The 13,128-nt window shown below is 37.3% G+C and overlaps 1 protein-coding gene across 8 annotated transcripts in view; it reads right to left on the bottom strand.

Moving 5' to 3' along the window:
- Positions 1-13,128, bottom strand: part of LOC111820999 (transmembrane protein 56-like) — a 214,862-nt gene that overhangs the window by 73,535 nt on the left and 128,199 nt on the right. For 3 of the 8 annotated variants that reach the window (XM_023733466.1, XM_023733467.1, XM_023733468.1), the window contains 3 exons: positions 12,172-12,230; positions 8,580-8,615; positions 3,903-3,984 (listed from right to left, as the gene is read on the bottom strand). The exons of 1 other annotated variant lie outside the window; for it this stretch is intronic. In XM_023733466.1, coding sequence (XP_023589234.1) covers positions 3,903-3,984; positions 8,580-8,615; positions 12,172-12,230 — 177 coding nt within the window. Of the gene's footprint in view, positions 1-3,902; positions 3,985-7,877; positions 7,910-8,579; positions 8,616-9,686; positions 9,840-12,171; positions 12,231-13,128 lie in introns of those variants that run through there. 4 more of the 8 variants (XR_002824483.1, XM_023733465.1, XM_023733470.1 and 1 more) reach the window with 4 other exon arrangements.

The following is a 13,128-nucleotide window of genomic DNA, read 5'->3' as shown; positions in this document are numbered from 1 at the left end:
GAAGAAGGGTGTGACCAGCAGCATCAAGTCCTATGACAGACACCAAGGACAACTCATTGGATTTTCCAACTGGAAGTCAGAGGTAACTTTAATGAACAGTTTCAACAAAATGCAGAAGCAGAAGCCTAATTATACTGGGTTGAAGAGCAAAGAGGATATAAAGAATATGAGACAGCAAATATAAACTGCACTTTCAGTGTTTGCCAGGTTTTAACATACTGAATATATGTTAGATTTAACACTTATTGAATATATACTGAATGACAAACATTATGCCCAGTGATTTACATATATAACCTCATTTTATCTTCACAACAACCTGTGAGGCCTGTAGGTATCATCTTATCCATTTTATAGCTGTGAAAACTGACACTCGGGGAGATTAAACAATCTTCTACTCTAACACAGTGGTAAGTGGGAGAGTTTGGATTTGAATCCAAGTCTTTAGACTTCGAAGAAGATGCTCTTTCCCTTTATACTCTTATAATTTCAGGTTACCAGAGTTTTTGAGAATTGTAGAAGATCTATTTAAAAAATGTTTTTAAATCTGGGCTCAAGCCCTAGGAACTGATGATTATCTTCTTGAAGAAACAAGATTACAATATATGAAACAACAGCAAACAAAGCAAGTGAGTATATAAGTACTGGGAAAGAAAGTGTTATGAAGCAGATCTGCAATCCATTCTCTCCTATTTGGGGTGGAAGGATGACCTCCTAAGCAAGAAAAAAGATGAGTGATTCAGGCTAATCTCCTGGTAAGCATACTAATAACAGACCTCCTGATAGACTAACGGTATTTGTGGTAGGAGAGTCTTCATCCATGGAATGCTTCCAGCAGGATATACCTAGCCTAGGATTGGTTCTGTTAAACAAACCTGGAATGTATGGATTTAAGCTATGTAACTATCTGAGTAACTATCTGAGCACTCCTTCTATGTCAGAGATGCAAACTGCACTTATCACTTAGAGACCACATAGTAATCGTGCTCCAGAACGTGCCCAGTGCAAAACAGACCTAGGGAGCCATACTGATGGTCCTGAGCCTCTCCCTGTTTTGCCCGTGCCTCATGGTTACCTGGATCCTTTAAATCATTAGTAAAGCTTGATACAGGGTAGGCTCTCTAACTCATGTGAGTCTAATTGACACTCCCAATCCTCTGTGTTATCCCTGTACTAAATCATGAAATATCAACCCTTCCCTGCTATTACGGATTGAATTGTGTCCCCCCTCAAATATGTGATGGAATCCTAACCCCTATACCTGTGGATGTAATCCCATTTGGGAATAGAGTTTTCTTTGTTATGTTAATGAGACCACACCAGTGTAGGGTCTGTCCTAAACCTAATCACTTCTGAGTTATAAAAAGAGAAGATCAGACACAGAAGGGAGCATGTACTAAGGAAGAGAGATGCTATGTAAGGATCGCCAACAACCAGAAAACCCCCAGGGCTAACAAAAAAGAAGGAATTGACATGGTCAAGACCCTGGTTTGGACTTTTAGCCCCCAGAACTGTGAGAAAATAAATTTCTGTTGTTTAAAGCCATCCACTTGTGGTATTTCTGTTATAGCAGCACAGCTAACTAAGACACCTTGGTTTTGGATTTTGAACTAAGGTTTGAATGGCAAGTAAATTTTTCAAAGATGGAGGGGAAATGGAAGCTATGAATAAAAGGTTCATGGGACAGTAAGAGTACAAATCTGACTGTAACAAGCAGTAAATAAAGCTGGAGACACAAAGCTGGAAACACAGGGTAGGCGCCATCACAGAGAACTTGGAAAGTCAGAGAGAAGAGTCTGAGCAGAATGCAGGGTTTTGTTTTTTTGTTTTTTGTTTTTTGGTTTTTTTTTGGTAAAAAAAATAAGGTGCTGACAGTGGAACATGAGAAATACTACTCTGATTGCATTGTGAGGAAAGCATTCCAGATAAGGTTAATCCAGAATTAGGGAAGTTAGTTAAAGGTACAGCAGTAATCAAACCTTGCAGATTCTGAAGGCCCTAAGCTAGACCATGTCAGTAGATATGAAGAGAAAGAAACAGTTAAACATCTCACAGAAAAAAAAAAAAAAAATCAGCGGACCTTGTTAAATGACAAGATCAGGGCAAGGGCAATAAAGGTTAACAATAAATCCATTGTCAAAGTGAGCACCTCCCTCCCTCCAGGAGGCGGAGCTTAATTTCCTCCCTTGATTGTAGGCAAGACTTTATGACTTGCTTTCAAGTAGAGTATGGAAAGGGGAAATCTTTGCAGCGGAGAAACCTGGCAGACACTATCTGAACCAAGTGATAAAGGTTAACATTACCAGTGATGTCATGTGGATGTCATGTTATCCCTGACAGGAAACGACAAGAAGAGTACTTCGTCTGTGTGGTTCTCATTCCAAAAAACCAATAACTTCCAACTAATCATGAAAAGGAAACCCTGGTGGAGTGGTGGTTAAGTGCTATGGCCGCTAACCAAAAAGTCGGCAGTTCGAATCCACCTTGGAAACTCTATGGGGCAGTTCTAATCTATCCTATAGGGTCGCTATGAGTCGGAATCGACTCGATGGCAATGGGTTTAATCATGAGAAAAACATCAGAAAAACCCAGATTAGGGGACATTCTACAGGACACCTGTCTAGTACTCCTTAATGCTGACAAGGCCAAGGAAAGAGTAAGAATATGTCACAAACCCAGAGGAGACTGGGCAGACATGACAACTAAATGTAATGTGGCACCCTGGATTATATCCTGGAACAGAAGGAGGACGCTAGTGGAAAAACTGATGCAATCCAGTGAAGTCTCGAGTTTAGTTAATAGTAATGTATCAATGCTGGTTTCTTAGTTTTGACAACTGTACCATGGCAATGCAAGATGTCAAAAACAGGGGAAACTAGGTGAGGGGTATAGGGGAACTCTCTGTGCTAACTTCACAACTTTTTTGTATATCTAAAATAAAAACGTTATTTTTAAAAAATGAAGGACTAAGAGAACGTTGACATCAGAATTTGGGACAGAAGGAAGTTGAATACAGGAATATGAATGACCCCAAGATGAACTGGAGTACATTATGTTCTTTTCCATGAAGAGCCTCACTGAATCCTAAGATTTGGGAAACATAGTTCATCCTGCAGCATACATCACAGGGGTGTAAGAATGCTGTCTTAGTTATCCAGTGCTGCTATAACGGAAATACCACAAGCGGATGGCTTTAACAAACAAAAATTGATTCTCTCACAGTTTAGGAAGATAGAAGTCCAAATGCAGGGTGCCAGCTCCAGGGGAAGGCTTTCTTTCTGTCAGCTCTGAGGGAAGGTCCTTGTCCTCAATTTTTCCCTGGTCTAGGAGCTTCTCAGCACAGGGACCCACGGTCCAAAGGATATGCTCCACTCCTGGCACTTCTTGTTTGGTGATAATGAGGTCCCTCTCCTGTCTGCTTGCTTGTCTTTTATCCCTCAGAAGAGATTGACTCAAGATAGAACCTAATCCTGTAGATTGTGTCCTGCCTCATTAGCATAACTGCCAGTAATCCTGTCTCATTAACATCATAGAGGTTAAGATTTACAGCACATATGATAATTACATCAGATCACAAAATGGAGGACAACTGCACAATACTGGGAATCATGGCTTAGCCAAGCTGGCATACATTTTGGGAGGACACAATTCAATCCATAACAAATGCCCTGGAAGAAAGAATAATAAAGCATTGTCATGCTGCAAAGACAGGTGGGTTAAAAAGCTCGCACCACCACTTACTCTAGCCTTTCCAAGCCTCAGCTTCCTCATTTGTACAATGGTGGTAATAATTCATATCATGTATGTTCATTTTTTATATACTAGCTTTAGGATCATGAAAAAATCTTTCTCCAAACTGAAAATAAACAGCACAACTTTAATTAATGATATCAGTAACCTACCACTGATTCATAAACAGGCAAGCTGTCTTATCAGACGAAAATTCCAAATGTATGCCAGTATTGCTCCATTCTGGAAAAAAAACTTAGAACAAAATATCAGCAATCACATTCTTATCCAAAATTCCACATATTGAGGAAACACTCAATAGCTTCTCAGCATCAAATAACACTCTTAATATGAAAAAAAGCTGAGGAGTTTTCTACCTTCTACAACCAAACAGATTATTTATTCTTCTTGAGGATTTAGAAATATACTTGGCGTGCTATAGCATTTTTAAAACATGGCATATTGTACACAGTATTCACTTAAACAAACAGGTTGCAAATAGTTGTCTGAAGCTGAACTAATGAGTGCTGCAAATAACCATTAGTAATATTAGTAATAATTATTCATGTTCACAAATATGAAGATCTAAGGATGTTCACTCAGAGTTATACATAACAATGAAACTTAGAACAAAGAAACACATAAAAATAGGGAAGTGGCTAAATATATTACATATCTATATGCCACCAAGAGATACAATGATGGATTCAGATAGTGTGAGAATAAAAAACAATTGCAGAACTTGCAAAAATGACTGAGCTTACAGCCTTCACACCCTTTCTTAGGAAATTATTTGAGGATAGGCTGCCAAAAAACGAGTGAGTAAACCAAGAAAGTTAAAGACATGGGATCCAGGAAACAAAATCTCCAACCCAGGAGAGTAATGAAATGAAGCACCAGGCCCTTGGGCAGCAGACCTAGGCAGCAGCCTGTTTAGACTGGAGCAAGAGGATGGAGAGCCTGGAGAATAGGAATGTGAGAAAAGATATTTCAGAGCTTTGATACTGTCCTTGAGAAATCGAGCAACTCAAATATGTTATAAAGGCAGATAACGCAAGAAAATTTAAAAGGCAATTAGAAACTCTAGCAATTAGATAGGAAATGCAATCCTGGTTGTGAAACAAACCTATTTTAATATAATCAAAATCAACCCTTTACTAACTTTACACCATGGCTTGAGTCAGGTGCACCTTAGTCCTTAGAGTGGCATCTTTGCTTTTTAACACTTTAAAGAGATCTTTTGCAGTACATTTGCCCAATGCAATACATTGTTTGATTTCTTGTCTGCTGCTTCCATGAGTGTTGATTGTGGATCCAAGTAAAACGAAATCCTTGACAACTTCAATGTTTTCTCAGTTTTTCATGATGTTGCTTATTGGTCCATTTGTAAGGATTTTTGTTTTCTTTATATTGAGGTGTAATCCGTACTGAAGGCTGTGGTCTTTGATCTTCATCAGTAAGTGCTTCAAGTCCTCTTCACTTTCAGCAAACAATTTTGTTTCACCTGCATAACACAGGTTGCTAATGAGTCTTCCTCTAATCCTGATGCCGCGTTCGTCTTCATATACTCCAGCTTCTCAGATTATTTGCTCAGCATATAGATTGAATAAGTATGATGAAAGTATACAACCCTGACCCACACCCTTCCTGACTTTAAACCATGCTTGTTCTGTTCGAACAACTGCCTCTTGATCTATGTACAGGTTCCTCATGAACTCATTAAGTGTTCAGAGATTCCTATTCTTCGCAATGTTAATCCGTAATTTGTTATGATCCACACAGTCCAATGCGTTCTCATAGTCAATAAAACACTGGTAAACATCTTTCTGGTATTCGCTTCTTTCAGCCAGGATCCATCTGACATCAGCAATGATATCCCTGGTTCTACGTCCTCTTGTAAATCCTCCTTGAATTTTTGGCAGTTCCCCGTTGATGAGTACAGCTACAGACGCTTTTGAGTGATCCTCAGCAGAATTTTATTTGCCTGTGATATTAATGATATTTCTCAATAATTTCTGCATTTGGTTGGATCACCTTTCTTCGGAATAGGCATACATATGGATCTCTACCAGTCAGTTGGTGGGGTAGCTGTCTTCCAAACTTCTTGGCATAGATGAGTGAGCACTTCCAGCACTGCATTCGTTTGCTGAAACATGTTAACTGGTATTCTGTCAATTCCTGGATCCTTGTTATTAGTCAATCCCTTAAGCTCAGCCTGGACTTCTTCCTTCAGTACCATCAATTCCTGATCATATGCTACCTCCTGAAATGGTTGAATGACAACCAGTTCTTTTTAGTAAAGTGACTCTTTATACCTTCCATCTTGTTTTGTTTAGTCTTTAATTTCTCTTAATAATGATTTGTGGTGTTTAGGGTAAAAATCTTGCACATAAAAATCTTGCACATCTTTTGTTAAATTTATTCCTAGGTACTTAATGTTTTTTGATGCTATTGTAAAGATATCTTTTTCTTACCTTTGTTCTGTTTGTTGTTGGCATATAAAAATACAATTGATTTTTGTATATATATATATAAAAAGGTACAGATAATTTGCTTTTATTCTTCACTTGACTTTTCTTTAGTTGCAATTACAAAATCTTCTTTTAAGGAAAAAGCTTACTACAAATAGCCTAAAGAATTATTGGAGTAAGTATCAAGTCAAAGTGCTTTCCAAATACCAGTTCGTGTTCTATACATGACAAGGATTTCATAATGGTTTGCACAATTATTTTGTTAGGCTTACCTAGAATAACAAAATGCACAAAGGGACCTAGGGAGTCACTGTATGAAAAATCCAGTAAACATAGGGTCTATAAATAGTTATAACACAGAATTTCTTTGCATGGAATCATTCATCATTTCATCTAATTTTTTCTATTTTGGTTCCCTGCGAGTAGCTTCACTTTAATTAGACAAATTTATTTCATACTAAAACAACAAAACAGAGGAAGGCACCAAAGAAGCAACAACCATCTTTAAACCAAAAAAAAAGGTTGATTTCCTTTACTTACCAATTTTACTAACTAAGGCAACAGTTAATTTTCTTTTTTAAAAATCCAGCATGTATTTTATTGGTTTTTAAAGAAGTATAAAAGTTGAAAGAGAAAAAAAGTATTTATCCCACATAATTAAACTTCAACTTGCCAATCCATGCATAGCCAGACATTTACTAAGCCTTTGATTTCAGTGGCCAGCAGGGAACTGCAGTTCATAACATTCACATTTAAAAATGTGTGTAAGTAATCTATTATCTTTCACCAGCTTATATTCTTTTCATAACACACTGATTATGTGTGGCTCATGTTCAGAGAACATATTTCTAAATCACAGCATGACATTGAACTCACCCGGGTACCCATACACATTCTTTCCAGAGTTCACCTGTATTTTGTTAATCAGTTTGCACCCTTTTTTAGAAAAAAATACTTAAGAAACAAAGTCCCTATATACCAAATATCTAAGACCTGTAAAAGGAACAAGTCTTTTGATGCATCTTAAATTGGTAATTTATTAATGGCTATGACATTTAAGAAAGTAGTAAAAATCTTGAAGTTGCCAGAGGATCAGAAAATATTTTATTAGGTTTCCTGAAAGGATCTATTCTATTGTCATCATTAGAATTTCAAACTAAGAAGCTGTATTTTTATCTACTATCTATTAAAATTTGAAAAAAAGAAGGTGAAGGAATGAACAGTAGGAAATGCCACAACAAACAGCCTACTTCTTCAGAAAAATAAAGTGATTATGGATGTCTTTTTACAGGTACAGAAGCACTTATTTTTATACATTAAAATCCATATAGTTTTTAAAACATTTATGTTATTTAAATCTGTGACTTCAAATGGGTGATGTGGAGAGACCCTTTGATATATCTGATTCTTGCAGAAATAATCCCAAATTGGCTTCTGAGTCACTATCTTTGTGGGAGTCAAGATAAAGAAAAATAGAAGAATATTAATACACATTTGTATGAAATTTTTTTAAATCCTCAAATAGTCACAAATATCCAGTAATGCAAGGATTTTAGTAATACCAAACAAAGAAAAAAAAAATAGCCAGAAATTACATTTAAGTTTTAAAACATGAACTTCTATGCCATGTCTATTACATAAAATTTATAAAATTCTAGCTTACATACATGTATTACTTCCAAATATATATTTTCAGCTTGGTGGTATATCTAGGTTGAAAAATAATTGATTATCAAGAAACCAAACAAACACGCAAGGGATATAAAATTGCTAGTTTACAAATGTATATGTAGAAAAATAATTTTAGGTATGGAATTTAATATGCTTTACTGCCTGAGATTTACTGTGAGAATCCTCCTTAAGCTCAGTCCTGGAATTCTGATGAAGTCTCTGAGCAAGACACTCCCATTGCTGCAACCTACTTAACTAATAAACATGTAATTAAGCAGAAAAGAAATAATTTAACTGGTTATACAGGAATCTATACCTTCCCCTGACTTCTAAATCATGAATGCATCTAGAAAGACAGACAAAAGTCTATTATCTACATAATCCTCACATTTTTAAGTAAAAATTCAAAATATTGGTGTCATTGGTCTCTCTCAAAATTTATAAATCCAAAATGTCATAGCAATACAGACACACATGTTAAGTTATTATTTTGTTTAATAAACAAGATAACATATCACAAAAGTGATCCCTGAATGGGTTTGGAGTTGGTCTTCATAAATTAACAAATGTATGGTTAGGCTTATGTTCCCCCTGAAGTCACTATACCGAGTCGTGTCTGATTGTTAGGCTATTACAAAACGGCACACACCAGTACAAGGCAGAATATATACAGGACTGTGGATTGGCGAATTAAATCAACAATCTCACCAATTGCTCTCCAACAGAAAATACGAAGCAACAAAGCTGTAAGAAGGAAAAATTTGTAAGATATTACGTAGGAAGAAAGCTGCATTGTTACCCAAATGTATTTAACTCTTTCCTCTGGCACTTCATCACTGTCTACTCTGAGCCCACAGCAGTTTGTTCATACTTCAGCTAGTCCAACATCCCATTTTTTGGTAAAGTATCTGCTTGGATAGAACTGTTTCTCCCACTATGGGGTTGGGGGGGTATCTTAGTTGTCTAGCGCTGCTATAACAGAAATAACACAAGTGGATTGGATGGCTTTAACAAAGAGTGATTTATTTCTTAACAGTAAAGTAGGCTAAAAGTCCAAATTCAAGGCATCAATCAGCTCCAGGGGAAGGCTTTCTCTGTTGGCTCTGGAGGAAGGTCCTTGTCATCAGTGTTCTCTTGGTCTGGGAGCATCTCAGGGCAGGAACCTCAGTTCCAAAGGATGCACTCTGCTCCCAGTACTGCATTCTTGGTGATATGAGGTCCCCACTCTCTGCTTGCTTCCCTCTCCTTTTATTTCTTGTAAGATAAAAGGTGGGGCAGACTACACTTCAGGAAAACTCCCTTTACATTGGATCAGGGATGTGACCTTAGTAAAGGTGTTATAATCCCACCTGAATCCTCTTTCACATAAAATTACAATCACAAAATGGAGGACAACCACCAATACTGGGAATCCTGGCCTAATCAAGTTGACAAATATTTTTGGGGGAGACAATTCAATCCATGACAGGGGGCATTGGTGGTTCAGTGGTAGAATTTTTGCCTTCCATTTGGGGACCCTGGTTCAATTACTAGCCAATACACCTCATGCTCAGCTACCACCTGTCCGTCAGTGGAGGACTGCATGTTGCTATGATGCTGAACGGGTTTCAGAAGACCTTCCAGACTAAGACAGACTAGGAAGAAAGGCCTGGCAATCTAATTCTAAAAAAGCAGCCAATGAGAACCCTACGGATCACAATGGTCCCATCCCGCTGTGAACAGAGTTAACAGTACATATATAACAACAAAAATAACAACCACTATACTGTGGTTCCTTCAGGATGACAGCCGTGTTGTAGGCATCTTCATACTCACAGAATCTAGCACCAAACCAAAAACCTGTTGCCATCAAGTCAATTCCAACTCATGGTGACGTGGTGTGTTACAGGGTAGAACCAAGCTCCAAAGGGTTTTCTTGGCTGTAATCTCTGAAGAAGCAGATAAGCAGGGCTTTCTAGCGATGTGCCCCTGGGTGGGTTCAAACCATCAACATTTTAGCTAGTAGCCAAGCACAAACCATTTGTGATACACAGGGACCCACAGTGTCTGGCATATAGGGGTGTAACATAATATTTGTTGAATGAATAAATGGCTAACTTGTTTCCAGTGTTAAATAAAATGAAAACATCATCAAATAATGTTTTTTTAAAGTTTATATTATTGATTTTAATTATCATATTAATTCAGACAGAGATAAGATGTTAGCAGAAAAGGTGGAAAATGACCAACTGATTTATAAAACAAATTCAACAAAAAATATAGAAAATGAACAAAAGACAAATTAAATGTTAATTTAAAATGGCAACACCACCGTGAGGTCATGACGCCAGTTTTTCCTAAAAAGGTCCTGAATAGAAATACCATGATTTAGGAAATATAACGAAACAGAAAAGTCTCAAAATGTCAATGTAACTACTTTTTTGTCTTTTTAACCAACTGGTTAATATGAAATTTAGACAGGGAAAAAAATGGCTAACATGGATTGACACCAGGGGAAAGATTCAGGTTTTGTGATGTCTAAAGCTTATATAAAGTGGGACCTTCTCTTATAAAAATAATAATTACAAATAAAAAATTAGATATGAATACTTAGAGAAAATATACCATCAAACTACAAGTGTTGAAGAGAAAATAAATACCACAAATGTGAAATATCAAGAAAAGTAATAGAACAGCCCTGGTGGCACAGTGGTTAAGAGCTCAGCTACTAACCAAAATATTGGCAGTTCATATCTACCAGATGCTCTTTGGAAACCCTATGGGGCAGTTCTACTTTGTCCTATAGGGTCACCATGAGTCAGAATCAACTCGACGGCAATGGGTTGTTTTGTTTTTTTGATTGACTGTCTGATATACCTCTCCAAGGATGTTTTCCCTACTTATCTTGCCTGCAAACTCTTTGGTCATCAATTTATATGATGATTTTATAATATTTTCTGTAGAAAGAATAAAAAGAATTCGCTTTTCATTCAGCTTTTAGAAATTTCTGATAGTTTAGAAAAGTTTCTTTCAGATTCATAGCTGTTCTTCGTAAATTTTTTGGATTATCTTATTTGAGAAAACCTTTATCAAGTTTCTTTCATACAAGATTTCCTGCGTAGTAACTACTTTTGGAACTGACACCACTCATTAACCAGTGTATGTGGTGTATTATGAATTCTGTGTTATTCTGGACAAAGACAGCATTTTGTGTCAAACCAGAAAAGCTTTTTCCAATGTCTTCACATGATTCACTCTTCTTTTAATTGGATTATTAGATAATCCAATAACCTATTAATTATTTCTATTCAAAATTTATCTCTTCCTCTTAATGAATTACTGCATTTTGATATGATTTAATTCTTTTGGTGACAATTCACTTCTCAGTGGCAAAAAAATGTTTTTTTATTTCGTTTATCATTTTTGTTTATATTCCATTATTTTTATTTGATTTTTTCTCAATTTTTTAATAAATTTGAAAATTACAAAATACACTTCCTATATAAATGTCCAAATTAGGAATCTGTTACTTCGCTCTTGTTTTATTGAGATGGTCCCAATGTCTTTTGCAGTTAAAATGACACGTTCCCAACTTCCCCTTTACCTAATTGTACAAATTCCCTTGGCCACTCCAACTCCATTTAACATGAGGGGAAATATGAGAGAGGTGCATGTGGAGTAGAGAAAGTCTGGATTATAATTGAATGTGGCTAAAACAGCTTATTTTTGCAAATTTTAACAAAGCAAAACAAAACAAAACAATCAACATAGGAGCACAGTTCAAGGGCCCTTGTGAGGGACTCTGGAGCTTAAACTTCTTTAGCTTCACAGTTAATTCCACCTGAGAGACTCTTAGGACACAAAGAGACAAACGAAACAAAACAAAACAAAATCCAAACTCACAGATTCCCACTCATGGCAACCCCGTGTGTTACAGACTAGAGCTGAGCTCCATAGGGTTTTCTTGGCTGTAATCTTTTGGAAGCAGATCAGCAGGCCTATCTTCCATGGCACCACTGTGTGGATTTGAACTGCCAGCCTTTTGGTTAGCAGCTGAGAACAAACTGCATCTCCCAGGGATCTACATAGGGCCTGTAACTAGTAAAAAAATATCTGGGCATCTGATGTCTGGGGCTTCACTCTGCAGCTGTGATATTCGTCTGAGATCAGGCAAAGTTGAGAAAGCTAACTTTTTTTTCTCTGTATGGATTCTAAAGGCTTCCTCCTCAAATAAATAAACCAAAAGCATACGCTACGTATTCTTTGCACAATTCCATGGGTATTTTAAAAAGAAGTAAACAGTAAACTACATATCACGTACCAGAAATGACGTAGCCTGCAGTAATAGCAATATTCACATTCACAAGTGATGGATCAAACCTATTAATATTTAAAACAAAATTTTTTTAGCACATGGGTTATAAATGATGCCTACATTTTTTTTCCCATTGAGACTTGAATATAATGAAAATACTTTCTGTAGTTTCTCAAATGTTAAGTTTCCATTTTCAAATATAAACCATAGGCAGAGCCAACATGGCACTATAAACAGAAGGACCATGCTGTCCCTCTGCAGCAAAGACCCAAAAAACTAAGTAAAACAGATACAAACATCAATCTTGCAACCCTAAGTACCAAAAAGGAATAAAAAACTCAGTCAAGCACTGAATAGAATAAGAAACTGACATAGACAGAGAACGAGGAGAGCTTGGAGCAGAGGTCCCATACTAGCTAACATGGCCAGGTTTGCCACCTTGGGCTTCAGCTGCCAAACAACTCAGACAGGGAGTCCGGGAAGGCCACTCCACGGAGCTTCCAACAGGAGACAAACCACCCAGTAACCAGGGATACATGTTTTTCTACCCTACACCCTTCTTCCCTGTACAAGACCTCTGCCACTTGCCATCAGGCCAAGATTGCTCAGCTGGAGAGATACCAGCTCACTACCACAAAGGTTCATCATCTTGGGCTACAGCCATCAAAGAACTCAGACAGGGAGTCCAGGAGGGCAACTCTATGGAGCTCCCAGCAGGACACAGACTGATACAAGCTTTCCCACCCCCTACTCTTCTTCCCTCTTCATGGTCCCCTGCTGATAGCCACCCTCTGTTTGCCAGTGGGTCAAGGTTGCTTGTCCAGAGAGACATAGCTCACTGCTGCCGGGGTCAGCCCCAACCCAATGGGCAGTCCCTGCAGCCCCAATTTTTGTTTTGTTTTTTTTTTTGTATTTTTGTTTACTGGTTGTTTTTTTTTTTTTTTGGAAGGGGGTGTTGCTTTT

Source organism: Trichechus manatus, unplaced genomic scaffold (assembly GCF_000243295.1).
Source record: "Trichechus manatus latirostris isolate Lorelei unplaced genomic scaffold, TriManLat1.0 scaffold00058, whole genome shotgun sequence".
Lineage (NCBI taxonomy): Eukaryota > Metazoa > Chordata > Mammalia > Sirenia > Trichechidae > Trichechus > Trichechus manatus.
The sequence above is the reverse complement of the archived record's forward strand: the minus strand, read 5'-3'. Positions and strand labels throughout refer to the sequence as shown.